General features: G+C 51.0%; 3 protein-coding genes across 5 annotated transcripts in view; 2 read left to right on the top strand and 1 right to left on the bottom strand.

Annotated features, from left to right (window-relative positions):
- The window catches only part of wwc1 (WW and C2 domain containing 1), a 32,599-nt gene extending 30,030 nt beyond the window's left edge, over nt 1–2,569 (top strand). For both annotated transcript variants that reach the window (XM_078930899.1, XM_078930900.1), the window contains 6 exons: nt 155–326; nt 418–585; nt 660–752; nt 1,321–1,551; nt 1,628–1,746; nt 2,118–2,569. In XM_078930899.1, the coding sequence (XP_078787025.1) occupies nt 155–326; nt 418–585; nt 660–752; nt 1,321–1,551; nt 1,628–1,746; nt 2,118–2,184 (850 nt within the window). In that variant the 3' untranslated portion in view covers nt 2,185–2,569. The remainder of the gene's footprint in view (nt 1–154; nt 327–417; nt 586–659; nt 753–1,320; nt 1,552–1,627; nt 1,747–2,117) is intronic.
- A 3,377-nt stretch (nt 2,570–5,946) lies between these two features.
- Nucleotides 5,947–12,789, top strand: rars1 (arginyl-tRNA synthetase 1). Its single transcript, XM_078930901.1, has 15 exons — nt 5,947–6,251; nt 6,913–7,047; nt 7,472–7,660; nt 7,869–7,977; nt 8,541–8,641; nt 8,791–8,912; nt 8,997–9,117; nt 9,253–9,382; nt 9,910–10,014; nt 10,099–10,277; nt 10,544–10,653; nt 11,001–11,106; nt 11,454–11,626; nt 12,011–12,258; nt 12,597–12,789. Exons 1-15 carry the CDS (start codon nt 6,207–6,209, stop codon nt 12,704–12,706), a joined length of 1,983 nt encoding a protein of 660 aa, XP_078787027.1. The 5' UTR covers nt 5,947–6,206; the 3' UTR covers nt 12,707–12,789.
- A 369-nt stretch (nt 12,790–13,158) lies between these two features.
- The window catches only part of LOC144983727 (stAR-related lipid transfer protein 13), a 30,980-nt gene continuing 25,493 nt past the window's right edge, over nt 13,159–18,645 (bottom strand). For both annotated transcript variants that reach the window (XM_078930902.1, XM_078930903.1), the window contains 8 exons: nt 18,377–18,536; nt 18,104–18,302; nt 14,922–15,126; nt 14,531–14,645; nt 14,253–14,459; nt 13,960–14,177; nt 13,719–13,892; nt 13,159–13,467 (listed from right to left, as the gene is read on the bottom strand). In XM_078930902.1, coding sequence (XP_078787028.1) covers nt 13,359–13,467; nt 13,719–13,892; nt 13,960–14,177; nt 14,253–14,459; nt 14,531–14,645; nt 14,922–15,126; nt 18,104–18,302; nt 18,377–18,536 — 1,387 coding nt within the window. In that variant the 3' untranslated portion in view covers nt 13,159–13,358. The remainder of the gene's footprint in view (nt 13,468–13,718; nt 13,893–13,959; nt 14,178–14,252; nt 14,460–14,530; nt 14,646–14,921; nt 15,127–18,103; nt 18,303–18,376; nt 18,537–18,645) is intronic.

The raw sequence follows: 18,645 nt of genomic DNA, 5'->3' as shown, positions 1-18,645 counted from the left end.
GAAAATGTTCAAACATTCAAATCATTGAGACAAAAAGTCAGACGAGTTTGTAAACTGAATCTTCATCGTGTAACACAAACAGGATTGTTTCACGTTCAAATGTCTTCATGAGGGTTTCAGAGCGTCTTTTCACTGACGTGACTCGTGTGCTCAGGCACAGCGACCCTTTTGAGGCCGACGTGTTCGAGGAATCAAATGGCGTGGAGGAGGCGGGGCCTCTGCTCGCAGGGGATGGAGTTTTTCCATACAACCGCCAATGGGAGACGGAAGAAGAGGAGGGAAAAGTCAACCAACACCCCCATCCTTCAGCAGCCATGGCAGAGAGGGTAACGGCCGTTTCTTCAGTCATAAAACAGGTTTTTACATCTGAAAGTCTTTTAAATGTTTCTCTATCCAAACATCTTTTTGTCTCCACAGGTCAACAAGGAGACGAGTACGGAGAACACGACGGCGTCCCATCACTGCTCTGTGGTCCGGCCTAAGGAAAGGCGCCCCGACGTCCACCAGAACCCCTTCATGAGGGGCCACACCATCATCCGGTCCAAGACCTTCTCCCCTGGACCTCAGAGCCAGTACATCTGCAGGGTACCTGCAGCTCCAGGCGCTAGCGCAGAGTCTGTGGCGGCCGCGACGCTTCACTGACGCTCTGGTCCTTTCAGATCAACCGCAGCGACAGCGACAGCTCCACGCTCTCCAAGAAGTCTCCGTTTGTCAGGAACGCCTCCGAGAGACGCAGCATGCGCATGAAGAAGGTAAAACCTCTGTCTGGGGGCTTGTCCGGGATCTTCCGGTTGTTCGGGCTGGGCAGCTCATTCTGACGCTTTGTCCAGTTTTGTTGGATTTTGGTCGGAAGTGACTTTTTTTTTGAAAGAGGAGCCAAAGACGGAGATGAGGTTCCTCTTGAAAAAAGAAAAACAATCAATCCTGCAGATGAAATCAGAGGAAATCTGTAAATGAGGAACATTTGACCTCTAGTTGGAGTTTTGTTATATCAGACCCTTTCATGTCAGGCTGCAGTGGATGCAGTTTATTTTTCTTGCAGAGATTTTGTTTCTAGAGGACATAAAGAAAAGGCTTGAACGCAAACCCACATGTACTTTACATTCACACCCTCTTTGTGTGTAAACACTGGCTCCGCCTTCTGGACAGTGAGCCAATCAGGAGACAGCAGCAGGAGAGCAGTTGAGTTGTGTCACCAATCAGAGCGCAGAGCCGTGTAGATCAGACAGCTGGAGTTTAGTTTGACCGTAAACATCTCTCACCGTGACTCAGCATTTTAAGGGGGTCATCCACGAGCCTACCTTCTCCCCCCACCTGCAGCCTCCGGTGCCGGCCAAAAGCCTGGACGGCCTCCTTCAGACCTCCTTGGACCTGGAGCTGGACCTGCAGGTGTCTCGGACGCGGCAGGCCCGGCTGGCCCAGGAGCTGCGGGTCCTGCGGGAGCTGAAGAGGCAGCTGGAGAAGGCCCGGACGGAGGGCCAGAGGGAGCTTCCCGTCTGGGTGCAGGAGGACGAGCGCTTCCGCCTCCTCCTCAGGCAGGCGGAGAAGCAGGTACTAGCGGGAGACCGGATCCGGTCTCGGCCTTTTACTGCGGCTTTTACTGAGCCGCATTCTGGTTCTGACCCAGACTCCTGAGGAGCAGCTGCAGGAGAAGAGAGTGGAGAAGATGATGAGAACCGCAACCAAGGACGTCCACAAGATCAGAGCGCAGAGCCGGAAGGAGCTCCCCGAGATCCAGACCTTCAGGTACGACCGCCGGCCTCCAGCAGTTTGACGTGTGAAGAGCCCAGCAGGTTCCATCACCAGCTTAGTGCTCTGGTAGAGTGTCTGGCCTGAGACTCTGAGGTTGTGGGCTCAAACCCACATGTAGGTAAAAACTCTAAATGCAGGGTTGCTTGACACTCAGCTAGAAGGAGTTGCAGTTCACGGCTCCCCCAGTAGAGGGGGCAAATGCAGAAAACAAGTGTCTGGTGCCTCATTTGTGCAGCACTTGATCTACGTGGTATTTTTCCGGCGGGCTGAGGCTCCCTCCCGAGGGCGCATTTACAGACGCCGCTTTTCCATCAGACCGACATACACGAGCTCACGCCGCATGACGCGTCTGTTTGTGGTTCCAGGGAGAAGATGGCGTTCTTCACTCGAGCCAAGGCCTGCATCCCCGACCTGCCGGCTGACAGCGTGTAGAGCAGCATTTCTTCCGGTTCTTCAGCGTGTCGGGAGCTTTGCTCGGGACGTTTGGGGCGTAGGTAGGAAGGAAATACCTGGCGTTCCGTCATGAGGGCGGCGTCCAGCGGTCGCTCTGACCTCCAGTTTACACAGACAGCCCATCATTCCTGCGGGCACCCGAGGTTTTTATTGTGAAATGGCACAAGAACGGCACTGCAGGGATGGGGGCGGTATTAAACGCTTCACCTGTGACAGACGTGTTTCACGGCGTTCTGACACGTGATCCGTTCAGCTTCATGTTTCCTCCTCCTGTTTGTAAATATCAGCCACAGTCTAAAGTTAGAATCCTTCAGATGATTCATTTTTAGAGCTACATTCAAATAAAAGTTTGTTTTTGAGATCATTTCCATTGATCCAGCTCCTGTCAGTCAAACTCCTCTGTCCAGAACCAGAACCTGATCCTGAGTTCTGAACAGAACCTTGGGAATTATTGCTAAATGTACTTTTATTGCCGTTTTTCCTGCTTCTCTGCAGCAAATCTATCATTTAGGAAAAACTGTCTGCTCGTGCAAAAGCAACCGGATAAACGTCTCTGGACAGTTGCCATGACGACCTCTCCACACTCCTCTCAACCCGGTTTGAGGTTAGAAAATAGTTTTCTGCAAACGTTTCTGACATCAAGACTCTGAGAGGTTTGTCAGAAAGAGATCCCATGTTGGCGTGACGTTGAGAAGATGCTTGTTGAACCTTCACCATTTGGCCACGCCCACATTGCACTCAGTGGTTCTGTGTTAATGATGTGGCGAGCAGAAGCTTTTGTTGATGTAAGGACGTTTTTAAGTGAAACAGAATGATGAGTGGGAGCAGAGGGGAGGTACGGTAACTCCTGAATGTGACCAAGCTGGACGTTCTCCAGCCGTGAACAGCTGCTGGCTTTCCCGCCACCGTTTATGACCGAGCAGAGCGGTCCTCACAAATGTTCCTGCAGACAAAAAATAATTGAGTTTTCTTTAGCTTAAACTGGCAGAGATTCAGCGTGATGCCCATGTTTCCACCAGAATGCGTCTTTTCTAAAGAAAGATTGGGTCTGAAGGAGCTGCAGTGACCCGGTGTCACCACAGGGGTCGCCAGATCCAACAAAAGGATCGTCCAGAGGATTGGAGCTGTAACCGTTTATGAAGGTCTAACAACGTGACACAGGAAAGCTGGAGACTTGGTAAACATTAGCGTAGAAACTGCACTAGAGCTGGCTAACACTCAGGTAGATGATGGTAGTCTGATAGTTCGCACTTTAACCACCTTTAGGAAGAAATAAACAGCGTTTTCTAGAGAAAGCCGAGCCTCTGGCTGGAATGATTAACTGTAGAAGCACACAATGATTGTTGAAACACGCAGGAAGTGAAGATCAAATGTATTTTCTTATTGAATGTATGAATGTGTGGAAAACTGTCCAGTCAGCTGACAGGAAGCTCCACCTCTATTCTGATTGGCTGATGGTAAAATGTTTTTTTTTTCTTGTTTCTACGCTGTGGTGGCATGTTTTGTCTTTAGAATCCAGGCTTTAAGTTCTGGACGTCATGGAGGAGCACCAGCCTCACGTTAAGCTCCTGCTTCAGATGGTTTCAGCTCTGTGGGGTTAAAGGTCACGGGCTTTAGCTGTTCCTGCTGCCCCCATGTGGCCATAAATCCAATAAAAGCATTTGGCTTCTGTTTCCTGTCCTGCAGGAGCCGTCTTTAGTTTGAGTTCTAAGTGTGAAGCTCACAGGAAGTGTTGGCTTTAAACAGGAAGCTGCGCCTGTGCTGCAGGAAGTTCCTGACCACGGAACCTCGGCTCCGTTTAGCGTTTCCGGGGGTCTCCAACCCCGAGCCGCGGGACATCGCTGGTTTGGTTTACAGACGCGCCTCAAAAACCAGAAGTTTCAGAAACGGTTTTGTGTTTTCAAAGTTTTACTGCAGATCAGTGACTGTTATTATTATTATTATTGTTCATATTTAGTTTATTTACAGCATAAAAACATTCAGAATTAAATACAAAACACAAACTGAAAATATTTAGATTTAAAAACATCAAATCTTTTCATTTCCTTCTGGTAAAATACTGATGGAAATGAAGTTTGAGTTGGTCTGATCCATGAAGTTCTGGATCTTAACTGTCGGTCGGCTTTGGAGCGTCTGAGGAGGTTCTAGCAGACGAAGGAAATGCTCCGTACTTTCAGTCCAGGACGTTGCGGTTGGAGCTCAGGAGCAGACGCTCTTCACTTTAGCTCCTCTGCTCGTTCTAAAGCAGGGGGGTCAAACTCCAGGCCTGGGGGGCCGGCCTCCTGCTGCTTTTTCAGAAATCCTGCCTCATCTGCTGTTGATTACCTGGATCAGGTGTGTTTAGCCAATAAGGAGCTTCAGTGGCAGGTTGGTTAGAAAACATGCAGGACGCCGGCCCCCCAGGCCTGGAGTTTGACACGTGTTCTAAAGGAACCGTTTGTTTTATTGACCTGGGCTGCCAGAAGCTCTTTGTGAGCAGATGTCGTCCTGTAGGTCAGACGTATTGATTCCAGATGACGCTGTTAACTAAAACATTTCACTGGTCCAAGTTCAGAACCCTGAGGAACACCAGGAGTCCTTTTGGATGTTTAATTTCATACTTGAAGCTCAGAAAAGATTCAAACAGGCAAAAGCTGAGCTTTGATTGGACGGTTCTGACTGATCAGGTGAGGCGACTTCCTGCAGGTGAGCGCAGGAAGCCGAAGCCAGGGCCCCTCAGGCGGAGCTGCAACACTGTTAGCCGTTAGAACGTCTGAGGGTGAGAAGAAAAAACACCTGTTTTCATCTGGAAAGGAGCTCCTTCCTCTGGGAAGCAGAAACGGAGCCGTTTTTCCACAAATTCTCTTTTCCATTTTCCTTCCATGACTCTTCGGCCGCTCAGCTGACGCCGCGACAGACGTGCAGCGTGTATTTATTGCACTTCTTGGATGTGGGTGTGTTTGTGTTTGTCCAGAGAAGCTGTGAATGTGATCCTCGGACACTGAAATGTAAATATCTCACCAGCACACAACAGAAGTCATCAGAAAAATGAACGTTTTTGTAGTTTCACAATAAAAGAGTTCTCTTCTGTCCGTCTGTGATGTGGTTTATTCCTAAATCTGCTGAACATCCAGAGTTCAGATGGGTTCAAACCCGCGGCTGAGAGTCTGTCATAAAACGCTCCATACAGGTCTAGGCTCAGGTGAGCGTACCTGCTCAGCCTTTTCAACATAAGAGCCCACCCACAGCACTGAAGCTCTTATTTTAGATTCAAAGTTTAAGAAAATAAAAGCCCTAGTCACCAAATAGAATGTTTTTTATTTTGAAAGTAGTTGGATCATTTCCTCTGTGACACTTTATAAATTTTTTTAAAAACATTTTAGGCTTTGGTGCCAGAGGGCGGACCTTATTGCTATCAGTGAGAAACTGCCTCAGATTTAAAAATCCTGACAAAAACAAATCAATCTAAGTGTTTCCCAGCCGCTCCTCGGGACACGCGGGCCGCGCTCAAGACCACAAACGCCTGATGCTGCTTCCTGAAGGGAGGGGTCAAACACAGGGAACCGATGTCACAAACCAGGTGTGTCAGTAATAGATTATTTGAATGATTCAAATGTTGATGAAACCACATGACCATTAAATAAAAAGCAGTTTTAATTATTAACAGTTTTATTTTACAAATGAGGTTGTTCACAATCATGAAGAAAAGCTGCTACTGGAAATGTTAAGGCATGTTTCATAGTTGATGAATTAAGTTTGATCATATCTGAATAAGAGATGAGATGAAACAAAATCACTCGGACAGACGCGCTCTGACCTTTCGAGTCTGCAGAACCACCTTTCGCCGGTAGGCGGCGACTCCCGCTGTGATTCTACAGCAAGCGTCGCAGAAGAAGACGACCCGGAAACGGTCAGAAGTTTACCAGCCCCGCTGCCGGTTTCATCAGCATCGTGTTTCCCTACCTTCCTTGCTAGTCGCGCAGGTCCCGCAGTATTCTGTCCCGCAGCATTCTATCTCAGAGATGGGAGAGCGCGTGAGCGAGCACACCGCGCGTCTGCAGCAGCAGGTTAGCTAACATTAGCATGGCGCGTGCACAGGAACCAAGCCGCGTCCTCATTAACAGTTTTTGTGATTCGTGCCTCATTTGTCGAAACTTTGTTCCAGAAATAAACAAAAAATATTTATGTATCTACTCTTCTTGTCACGTTCCGTTAAGTTTTATTTTTCCTTAATCCAATTTGGTGCTAATACTTTCGTATGAACTTAAGTTTGGTTTCTGTTTGGTACTGTCATGTTTTCAACTCGTTTATTTGTCAGATTAATGCAAAAGACCCAAAAGATCTAGATTGTTTTTTTTAAATTATTCTGTAGTTTTCTGCGTCTTTACATGTCGTGATTTGGAAGAAAATACCTGAAGCTCAGGTAGTGGAAAACTTTAGTTCCACACCATCAAAGCGGGATTTAGCGCCCCCTCGTGGTCTTTGAACGCATCAAATGTTTGACCAATGTTATATCGCGGTATAACTCATTGTGTTTGAGGACTTTTATTTTGGTAATTCATTTTTATTTTATTTTTTAAAGAGAACTCAGCTGGTTTACCTGTCCCGGAGTTTTTAACAGATTTTCTGTTTCCGAACGATTATGCATTTTTATCATTTAAATGGTTTTGAATAAAAATTTAAATCAAATATTAAGTTTTTTTCTGGGGGGGGGGGGGTTGTTTTCAGGAAAGGGAGATCCTGAGTTTATCAGCGGAGATCCAGAGTCTAAAGAACCCACAGAACCTGAATCTGTCGCCCCGTCTAGACGAGCTGTGGGAGGAAAACGCCAAACTGAAGTACCGCCTCAACATCCTGAAGAGGGTGAGTGAAGGAGAGCGGAGATGCTGGTTGAAGTATCCTCAGGGGTTACGTACCCTTAAAGGAATCTTTCTGTACTCTGAAGGTAATCTGATTACTTTAGTCTCAGTGTTTCCTCTCAGAAGGGCAGCTTGTGTTTTATTATCAGGTTTTATTTTTTTAACGTTTATTTCATTCAGTTTTAGTTCAGTCTTCAACTTTATTTAAAAAGATTTGAGTCAACTTTATTGTCACAGCCTGTGGATACAAAGCAGAAGCAAAGTCCAAGCAGACGAGCATCTTCACAGTACAGACCCTGGTCGGGTCCAAAAACCCAAATCCTGAGCATGTCGTGAATGTTTGACCCCTGGAGGAACTGCTGCACGGAGAACGCGGTGCAGGGAGACCCCCAGACCCTCGATGAAGGCGTGTGCCTCGGTCTGTGCAGAGTCTGCAGGAAGATGCCCCCCCCTGCAGTAAGTCCATGACCAACATCAACCAGCGGCTGCAGCAGGTCTTCGGCCGGGCCATCCGCACGTCCTTTCCAGAGCTGGACAACCCGCCGCTCGCCGTCACGCCCAACCAGCAAGCCAAGTTTGGAGACTACCAATGCAACAGCGCCATGGCGATCGCCCAGGTGAGGCCGCATCCTATTACCCATGAGCCTTTGTGTTCCTGTGTTCTCCTAGAGGTCAGTCTGATTGTAAGGAGACAGAACGTCTGCAGCAACCTGCTGGTTTTCTGCTCCGTTTGGGTTTTGGGTTGTGATCCGTTCATGAAGGTTGTCGGTTTGACGCTCCGGTCTTTCCGGAACCTTCCTCACTCCAAACCTGCTGGTGTTTCAGATGCTGAAGGCAAAGGAGCAGAAGGTGAACCCCAGAGAAATCGCAGAGAGGATCCTCCAGAACCTTCCAGACAACGAGCTCATCCAGAGAACCGAGATCGCTGGACCAGGTACCGCCGGCCCGGCCCGGTCCGGTCCGTCCACAGCTGCAGCGGATTCACATTTCGACTCTTATGCATTTAAACCTGCTGTATTTACGAGCCGAGCGGTAAACCACAAACCCGCTCTGATCCAGATCAGAACTGAATGGTTCTGATTCTTTAGGAGTTCAGAAAACCCAATTCTACAAAGAAAACCACCTAGAATTGGTGAATCTCTGCTGTGATTGGTCAAAAGGACTTTTATTAAAACTGCTTTTCAGACAATCTGAAAATGAGGCTCCGCCCACTGCACAGCAGCATTATTGCAGGTGCATGATGGGATTCTTAAACTGTCAAATTCTCCTTGCCGGTCAGTCAAACTGGTTCTTGGCAGAAAGACCCCCCCCCCTCCAGGTGTGGCGTTTCTTGTCTTACCCAGAAGTGATCCGTGAACAAAGCGCTCCTTCCACGCCGCGTCCACGGACGGCGTCACTTTGACCCGAACCCTCATTTGCTCCATGAAGCCCCGCCGCTTAGGTTGTTGTAACGCTTCTCTAACAAACACCTGTGCTTTTTGGCTCCGCCCCCTGCAGGATTTATCAACATCCACCTGAAGAAGAGCTTTGTGTCCAAACTTTTGAGCAACCTGCTGGTCAACGGCGTGCAGCCGCCGCCTCTCCCCTCCAGGAAGAAGGTCTGTAGGAGGACGAAGGCTGTGTTTGGGGGGCGGGGTCTCTCAGCTGTCTTTGTCATTGGTCGGGAGACGAGGTCAACATTTCAGACGACCTCCACGCCGCCAGCAGAACAGGAAGTAAAAAGCAGAAACGTGTATTTGTTGCTCAGGTGGTGGTGGACTTCTCCTCCCCCAACATCGCCAAAGAGATGCACGTGGGTCACCTGCGCTCCACCATCATAGGCGACAGCATGTGTCGGCTGTTCGAGTTCCTGGGCTATGACGTCCTCAGGTCGGCTCGCCGTGACGCCCTTCGCACATCTGCGGCTTTTCGCAGCTTCGGGCCGTCTGTCTGACTCTCTGGCGCCCTCTGCAGGCTGAACCACGTGGGAGACTGGGGGACGCAGTTCGGGATGCTGATCGCTCACCTGCAGGACAAGTTCCCAGACTACCTGAGCGTGTCTCCGCCCATCAGCGACCTGCAGGCCTTCTACAAAGTCAGTTCGCGCTTGTTTCTGGGTAAAAACTGAACCGAGTGAGACGTTCAAAAGCTGGTTCTGTTGTTAGAGATCCAGATCCAGTGGGCGGTTCTGTCATCTGTTGCTCCACCTCCACTCTTCTTCCTCCCTCAGGAGTCCAAGAAACGGTTTGATGAAGACGAGGACTTCAAGAAGCGGGCCTACCGGTGTGTGGTCCGGCTGCAGAGCAAAGAGCCGGACTTCCTCAGGGCCTGGAAGCTGATCTGTGACGTGTCCCGGAAAGGTGCGCTTCACCGAAAACGCTTCTGCTGGGTCAGGAGTCATCCACCAAAAGTGTACGCTGGAGGCAGAACGGGTCGTGTTTCATTCTGAAGAACCTGCAGGTTCTGTTGGACTCAGAAATCCTTTCCGGCCTTCAAAGCAGATTTTCTTTCTGTGATGACGGAACCATTCCAACCTCAACGCGGGTGGGAAGTGGGCGGGGAATCGTTCAACAATGCTTAATGCTTTTAGCCCCGCCCACATTGGCCACGCCCCCGTCTGCACACAGCAGTCTCCTGGTGGAGCTGTGTGTCCAAAAGCTCCATCAGGATCTTCTGAGCCTGAAGCAGGGAGGGGCTCATGTCAGAATCCCATTCAGTTCAGGTCCAGCTTAGCGGGCCAAACTGGGTCCGGTTCTGGTTCCATCGGGAGCCCAGCTCAGATCCAGACCGTATCCATCCGTTGGACATCCACCAGTTTTCCACTGAACTGCTACCCACAATGCAATGGTTCTGACGGAGACCGTCTGTTCGGCCCGTTTCCTTTCAGAGTTCCAGAAAGTTTACGACTGTCTGGACGTCAAGCTCATCGAGCGGGGGGAGTCCTTCTACCAGGAGCTGATGACGCAGGTGGTGAAGGAGTTCGAGGACAAAGGTGTGCGCCCCCCCCAGATGTGGCCCCCAGCGGGAGGTGCTGTTGTCTCATGCATGTGCCCCCCCCCCCCCTCCTGCTCCTCAGGCCTGGTGGAGCTGGACGAAGGCCGGAAGCTGGTGTTCTGCCCGGGCCAGTCCATCCCGCTCACCATCGTCAAGTCGGACGGGGGCTACACCTACGACACCTCCGACCTGGCCGCCCTTCACCAGCGGATCTTCCAGGAGAAGGCTGACATCATCATCTACGTCACCGACAGCGGGCAGGTGGGCGGAGCTTCCTGTCAACGACCTCCACGCGGTTCCAGTTTCTTCCTCACATTCACACTTCATGAACCTTTTACTGATTTAGATGAGTTTTGGACTTTTGGTCCTGCAGAACCTGTGTTCTGTTTGTTCTGCTGTCTACTGTTCCACGCCGTTCAGAGGTGTTTACCGTTAGAACATTTTCAAACGGTGCGGTAAAAAGGTTCATGGATCGGGGACCGGTTCTGTCAGAACCTCTGTGGTGAACCTCCTCTTTCCTCCTTCAGGCCGTCCACTTCCAGGTTGTGTTTGCTGTGGCCCGGATGATCGGTTGGTACGACCCGCAGGTCACCCGGGTGGAGCACGCCGGCTTTGGGGTGGTTCTAGGCGAGGACAAGTGAGTGTACTTCACTGACTGTTGGACATCTGAGTGTTTCTCCCCTAGTCCCTGCTCTTTGGCGCTGGGGGCCCAAAGAGCAGCTGGAGGTTGGAAAATGCAGAAGGTGGAGTGCAGGATGGAGGGGGGCTACGTGAGCCCAAGGCTGGTCCTGGAGCTCCACGCCGGTCCCTCAGATCCACGCCGGTCCCTCAGATCCACGCCAGTCCTTCAGATCCACGCCGGTCCCTCAGATCCACGCCAGTCCTTCAGATCCACGCCAGTCCTTCAGATCCACGCCGGTCCTTCAGATCCACGCCGGTCCAGGCAGAGGTTCTGCCGGCTTCTCATCGGCTTTCTCCTTTCAGGAAGAAGTTCAAGACGCGTTCTGGAGACACGGTGAGGCTGATGGACCTGCTGGAGGAGGGGCTTAAGCGCTGCAAGGACAAGCTGCTGGAGAAGGAACGAGACAAGGTGAGGAGAACCGGTTCTGTCCAGACCGGAAGTTCTGCTCCGGTTCTGTCTGAATGTTCAGTTTTAAGTTTTTCTCTCTGTTCATCTGCTGCTTGGGAAGGGGGAGGAGCTAAGCGATGACAGAGTGGCGGTTTGTTTCTTTTGCCTCACTGAACCACCAAAAGCGTTTCAATGATGGTTCAAATGTGCGACACATTCGGCGTGACCACACCCCTGAACCTCTCAGCTGTGCCTCAGCCACACCCCCAGTCTTTGGAAAGTTCTAGATTTTATGACTCGTAGCCCCGCCTCCCTCTGAGGGGGCGTGGCTCAATGTGGGGATGCTGACTGTGGACGTTCCGCTGCAGGTGTTGACGCCGCAGGAGCTCGCCAAGGCGCAGAGAGCCGTCGCCTTCGGCTGCATCAAGTACGCCGACCTGTCCCACAACCGCATCAACGACTACGTCTTCTCCTTCGACAAGATGCTGGACGACCGCGGGAACACGGCGGCGTACCTGCTGTACGCCTTCACCCGCATCAGGTGAGGGGCAGAGGCCTCGTGGTCATGGGGGAGGGGTCCACTAACACTGAGCTGGAATCATAAGGTCATCAAACCCAGGAGGTCACACTTCTCGCCTTCAGAACCTGTGCGGTGGTTGGGGGCGGGGCTTATTCAGCTCTAGGTGTAAATAGTTAATCAAATAATGGAAGCAGAAGGACCACTGAAAGGTTCTGGAGGCCTCGGCTCTGGACTCTGTTTTGGAAACCCTGAGCTTCTGATGGATGTCGTGGTCCGGTCCGGTCCGGGCTTTGCCACAACCCTCATGAGGGACGTGGACGGGTATCAATGAGTTCCTGATTTGGGATCCGAGGGCGGCGCCGTGGCGACCTGCCGGTTTCCTAACGTGAACTCCGCCTCCTGCAGGTCCATCGCCCGCCTGGCCAACATCGACGAGGCGGCGCTGAGGAGGGCGGCGGAGACCACCGAGATCCTGCTGGACCACGAGAAGGAGTGGAAGCTGGGGAAGTGCATCCTGCGCTTCCCGGAGATCCTGCAGAAGATCCTGGACGACCTGCTGCTGCACGCGCTGTGCGACTTCCTGTACGAGCTCGCCACCACCTTCACCGAGTTCTACGACAGCTGCTACTGCGTGGAGAAGGACCGGCGGACAGGTGAGGCTCAGCCACACGCAGAAGACCCACAATCCTCTCTGCCATGAACCCAAAGCAACACGCCGTTTTATTCAGTCGGTCCGTCAGAGCAGAGGATCCGATCCAGACTCGGTTCTCAAAGTCTCACTTCTTCAAATGAAAAGACACGTTCAGTCAGAACCTCCTGACCCGTCTGAACAGAACCAGAACCCCACTGGTGGTTCTGCTCGGTCCAGATGGAGCTGCAGAGTCAGAGGTTCTGTTTGTGAACAGAGCGGCATGTGAGGAACTCACATCGGCGTCTGGACCAGGAGGTTCTGGAGGGGTTCTAACCGTCTTTGTTTGATCTTTGACCTCAGGTGAGGTGATGAAGATCAACATGTGGCGGATGCTGCTGTGCGAGGCCACCGCCGCCATCATGGCCCAAGGCTTCGCAATCCTGGGCATCAGCCCCGTGGAGAGGATGTGACCCGGACCAGCCAGAACCAGGACGTGTCCTGGGTTCACCGCACCAACGGAGCTTTGTGCATTAAAGGGTTCTGGAACCTGAAACGCTTGCAGTTCACATCTGTTGAAGTACTTTCAGTTAAACCGGTTTAAAGGGTTCACATGACGGCAGCAGGAAATCCAGGTTGTGTCCGGTTTCAAAAATCAGAACCAGGATTCTGGAAAAGTCTGGTTCTTATCTAAACAAACGGCTGCATATGTAATTTGGATCAGAACCATCACTAACCTCTATAGTCTGGTTAATTCTAGGTCCTGGTGTGAACAAGTGTGAACTAAATCCTGTTTCATGTTGACACCAGCGGGCGGCATGGTGGAGGAGCGGCTAGCCCTCTTGGCCTTCAGTGAGAAGGTTCCTGGTCCAGTCTGTGGGTCAAACAGAACAGCTGCACATGAACAGACTGATTCAGGTTCTGGTCTCATTTACTGACGGTTTTTACTCTCAAAGCAGATCATTCAAAAATCCACTGAAACAAACGGAACATTTGCTTCCCGCCGTTTGAGTCTCTGTCTTCTGGACGGGTCCAGAGGAAAAGGCTGATCTCCTGAACCGCTGTGGTCGCGGCATCACCAACCACCAAACCTGCTGAGTCCATTTCCTGTTGGTACAGGAAGCGTCAGATCTTGGTTTCTTTGAAGTCGGCTCGGAAGGATTCTCTGACGGCCAGCAGGCCGGACGCCAGAAGATGACCGCCCACTTCCCTGTCCCACGCCGGCGAGCGCCCCCTGAAACAGGAAATGACACGCCTCACTGGAAGGGCAGGACTGGAACAGCCCGGAGGGCGGAGCTGATCGGTCCAAGCGGACCCGAACTCGGACCTGTCTTTGACGGGTCGACTTCCTTCTGCTGACGTGATCACATGACCGCAGATGTTTTCATTCAAACCTGCTCACTTAGAACAGGGTCAACCTGCACCTGTTGGCCACTGGGGGGCGCTGTTGCAGATGCACAAAGTGCCCCCTGTCGGGCCCCTCACCTGGGATCTGTCTGGCACAGGTGTGTCAGCCGGGTCTTGATGGCCCCTGTGGGCTCCAACTGGTAGAGGCAGGAGTGGACATGGACCCTGACCCCCCCTGGCTGGACCTGGGGGTGCTGCGTGGACTCAGACGACAGGTAGAGGGGGCCGGAGAGCGGGTCGTCCTGCCAGGTCCTGAAAACGGAACCTGTTTCATCAAAAGGTCCAAAAATGATGGGATGTCCAAACTCCAGGTCTTTACCTGAGAAGCAGGTGCTCCTGGGGGGGACGTGGGCCCCTCCCTCGGAGGATGAAGTGGTAGACCTTGGTGTCCTGGGACAGGGTCTGGACGACGGCGGCCCGGAGCAGGTGGGGCTCCCACAGCGGCTGCTCCCTCAGCAGGCGCCGCAGCACGTCCCGATGGGGGGCGTCCACCTCCACGGAGCCGCGCCACAAGCGCAGGGGGGCGTCACCCCACCCCTGAGAACAGAGACGCCAGGCAGCTGGAGCACCGCGGCGGTGACACTCACCCCCCCCCCACCAGCACATGTTTACCTGTCTGAAGGCCAGATCCACCGGTTCTGGACCCGGCTGGCTCTCCCAGCCCGGTCTCCCCTCCTGGACCTCCTCCAGGAGCTGCTGGGTGCTCCGCTTCAGACGACGGATCTCCTCTTCTCGCTTCTCGTCGCCTCCGTCCTGAAGAACCGGACCTTCTCTGGACTCTTCCGGACTAACACCCTGACCCGGCCAGAACTCTGGAACCTGTGGGCGGAGACGGGTGTTCTAAGGGGGACGTGATTGGCGGTTCTGGTGGCTCCTGCCTGCAGACGGACCTGGAAGAGCCTCTGGACCTCTGTGATCATGAAGGCCAGGCCCTGGGTGGCAGCCAGGTTCTCGCTCAGGTCCCGCTGGTCCGGGCGGCCCAGACGGCGCTTCCTGTGACCGGACCTGCAGCAGGAGAAGATCTGAGGAACATAGAACCGCTTCCAGAGAGAAGAGGATCTAGAACCCTGAAGATGCGACGACACACGTTCCTTTCAGAAGAACATCAGAATCAACCCCAGAGGTGGGGGCGGGGTTACTGTCTGGTCATTTATGTGCGTAGACCAGAGAACTTAAGGCCGTGGATACAGTAAAGGTAACTCAGATTCAGATCTGTGACCCCCCCATGGCCCCTGTTTTTCCTCAGTTCCTGTCAGGTTTCCAGGTGTGTCCTCTGCTCACCTGCTGTCCTCCTTCAGCGCGTTGAGGTGGAAGAGCGACGGCGCCAAGCAGACGGCGATGTTGGTGGGGGTCATGTGGTTCTCGTCCACACGGGACACAACGTCTCGCAGGAAGTGGAGCAGCGTCTGCAGCGCCTCTCTGTGCTCATCTGGAAGCAGCAGGACGGCCGCCTGAGCCGCGAGCAGCTGCTGGTCCTTAGGAACATCTGCAGAACCAGAACACGGACTGGACTTTGACTCAGAACCGACGAGACCCAAAAGGAAAACCAAGAGTTCTGAAGCAGCTGAAGAAAGAGTTCTGGGGCCTCATTTCTAAAGGTTGCGTACGCACAAAAGAAGGCGTACGCCACTCTCTACGCAATAGTTGAGATTTATAAAAGCAAACTTGACGGGAAAATGTGCGGTCCTCCACGCTCTGACCCAGGCGTACGCACAAAAACGGGTGAAATGAGAAACGGCGACACCGTCGACAGATGGAAGAAACACGTGAAAGTGAAAATGACAATAGTGCCTCTCAGAAATAACATGAAGACTTCACAAAGCAAGTCTGACAATTAACAGCTACACCAACACCCGTTTGATCCATCAGCAGTGAAACAAATAAAAAATAAAACGAAAATTACAACAGAAATTCAAATGAACACTTATTTGCAGAAAGAAAATTGAAACATGTTCTACAATATTGGCATGTTGTGCAATTCATCCTCATAAATAATATAGTTAACAGAACGAAATAATGTACAAAACTGATATTCCCGTCAATGTGTCCGTCTGGCGGAGCAGATATAGGTGCGGGCGTGCGGACGGATGGACAGACGTATTAATTGTCCACTGGGGAAAGTTGTTTACATAGTAAAACATTTCTTCATAAGCTACAGAATTATGGTATTCATGCATATGCCTTTAGTTTGTTTTATTTTTGATAAAACAATGTATGGCGTATGTCTCAACCATTCAGAAAGCAACAAGAAATTACATTTGCAGATCAATTTCCCATTTCCACGTGGATTATTACCGACATCTGTAGCTTGTCAGATGTAATTAAATGGAGGGAAATAAAATGCCCCATCACAATGCGTAATGACGCACAATGGCTGATCTTGCGCTCTTAGAAGATGTGGCAAATGGAAGAATTCAGAGTGAACGCATCTTTAGACAGCAAGAAGACTTGTTGGCAAACGAGGACGAGTGGCTTATGAGCCGGTTCCGACTTCCTCCAGCCGTCCTGTTGGACCTCTGCGGGCTTTTGGGCCCGGCGTTACAGAGGAGCACTCGGAGGAACCACGCGTGTCACCCGGTGCATCTGGCGCTCCGGTGCCCCCCCCCCCGATGCATCGCTAGACGTTTTTTCGTCTTGACTTTGATGTCCGACCTTTTCTTTTTTATTTCGGCCACGGTCCGAGGTTGTGAGGCTACAGCATTTACGGCGTCTGCCACCGTTTGCCACTCATGTGCCTTTTTGGCATTAGTAATGCCCACACTGTGCCCTCCAAACAACACTTTTCTCCTCTTTTCCAACTCGCCAACGATAACTTCTACTTCACATTGAGTGAAGTTACTTTTTTTTGATTTCCTCTCGGTGTTTGCCATGGTTTCCCAATCAATGAATATTCATTTGTGGGCGTTTCACGGACTATTTATGGGCACATATGGGCGTGTCATGAAGCCGCAAAAGCTGCGCTGCATTTAGAATCGGTTGTGATTTATTAAGGGAAAGATGCGTAGGATGTGCGTGCGCACGGTTTTATAAATCCGAATATTTCTGTGCGTACGCACGTCCTATGTTTCATCCGTACGCCACTTCTGACGCAAATCCTACGCAAAGCTTTATAAATGAGGCCCCTGGTCTTTAATGTTGTCTGTCAGAAAATGTTCCTCTTTCTGCCTCCAGTTGATTCATTTTTACTGAAATAACAGAAACGGTCTGGATCCTCATGAGGGGGGGGCTTCTTCAGCTCTGTAGTGTTTCATACGGTGGCCCTGAAGTTCAAATCAGTCGATCCAAAAACATTTTTTAGATCAAAAGTTCAAAAAGCAGTTTGACAATTTAGAAAACTAAATTAATTTCAGAAACCAAAAATTAAACAAAAACAAAGATAAGAAAACAAAATTAAATAATAAAATATGAAGACATTTCAGATTTTGTTTTCTGAAATGTCTTCATATTTTAATATTTCATTTTTTAAGTTTGGGTTTCTGAAATGTTTAAATTGTGATCGTAGCCCTTGTGCTATCCTAGGCACTTTAACGTTGGGAGTTGGGTCATCTAGACCCACTAGACAGTGCTCTGAACCTTTTTTCTTCAATGATTTGTGATCTTCACTGGTGTCCATGGATTACATGAAATCTTTCCACCTTTATCCACCTTTGTCATGGTAGGGAGAACACCTCAATGGAAGGGGGGGGGGGTCATAGGATAGAACAAGGGATAAGAAACTCTGTTCTGTCTGGATCCCGGTAAAAACCGCCACCCGCTGCTCCATCAGGCTAAACAAAACGCCACAGAGAAGTTGCTGGGTGGGAGGGGCTTAACCGCGCCGCATGTGCTCGTAAATATTCTGCTTTTTTTTCTTTTCTGGGCCTCACAGAAGAAGATCCTCTTTGCTCGCTGCGGTTGTCACATCTGCTCGCTCTGACAGACGGACGCGTTGACCTCAACGTGAACATCGCGGGAAATAAAATCTGAACTTTCTCTAAAAGCCTAAAACAACAAATTCCATTACTCAATAAAATCCATTTATTGCCACGCCCTACGTTTGACCCTATAGGTAAAAAAACGATGAATACAGCCTCTGCAGAGGCCCCATGTGATGCTTTGCCCGGGGCCCCCAAACTGCTAAGTCCGGCACTGATATGACATCACTGATGTCCTGAAGTAAAACCTCCTAAATCTGAACATTTGACAGATAGTTGATGAATCCACGGTCTGCTGACTACGAGTTTAATGATTTATAGTAAAACATACATTCACGTCGTTCAATTGCAATGCATTGTGGTCTATGCTCGCATGGAGAACGTCAATGCAAACTGGTTCTTGCAGAGAGTTCTGGGAAATTTATGTGAAGGAATTCAGACGATTTCCTTTCAGCCTCATCCTTTTTTTTATTTATTTACTGCTGGAAGTTTTTCATGCAGGTTCCTTTTCTGCTCCAGGAGGAGGACAGGTGAGAGTTCTCTGCTCACATTGGTAGATGTGCAGGAAGGACTCGCAGAGTCTGCCGGTGAAGACGGGTTCAGGCAGGTCTCTGAAGAACTGCTTCACCAGGTCGGCCACGTCGAAGGCCGACTGACCGCGGTAGGAAACTCCATCCGGGTCCGACTCCACCAGCTCCCGCAGGAGCTGGATCCGGGATTTCACTCCGGATTTCCGGAAAAGACCCACCTGGACAGAAACCGGAGCGTCTGGTTTTCTCGCTCAGGGACGACATTTTTAGGATAAAATCAGAAAAGTCTCACCTGGTCCAGACAGTCGGCCCTCAGGTACCGCAGAGCTGCAGTGATGCAGGGGGGAAGCGCCTCCCCCGTCTGTCGCATGCTGAGCAGCAGAGGAGCCCCGAACACCCGCTGACCCTTCAGCGTGGCAGGGCGATGGCTGGGGGGCGGCTTGGGAAGGGTCCTGTTGGAACAAACATTAACGAGAAGAAATGGCTGAAAGAGCTGAGTGCGAGGAGGCGATGACCGCGGCGTTCCTGACAGGAACCTCTGACAAAGGCCTCCTCCTAAAT

The sequence above is a fragment of the Oryzias latipes genome, chromosome 14, assembly GCF_053564925.1.
Source record: "Oryzias latipes strain Hd-rR chromosome 14, Olatipes_Hd-rR_3.1".
Lineage (NCBI taxonomy): Eukaryota > Metazoa > Chordata > Actinopteri > Beloniformes > Adrianichthyidae > Oryzias > Oryzias latipes.
This window is presented reverse-complemented; position numbering and strand designations above follow the sequence as displayed.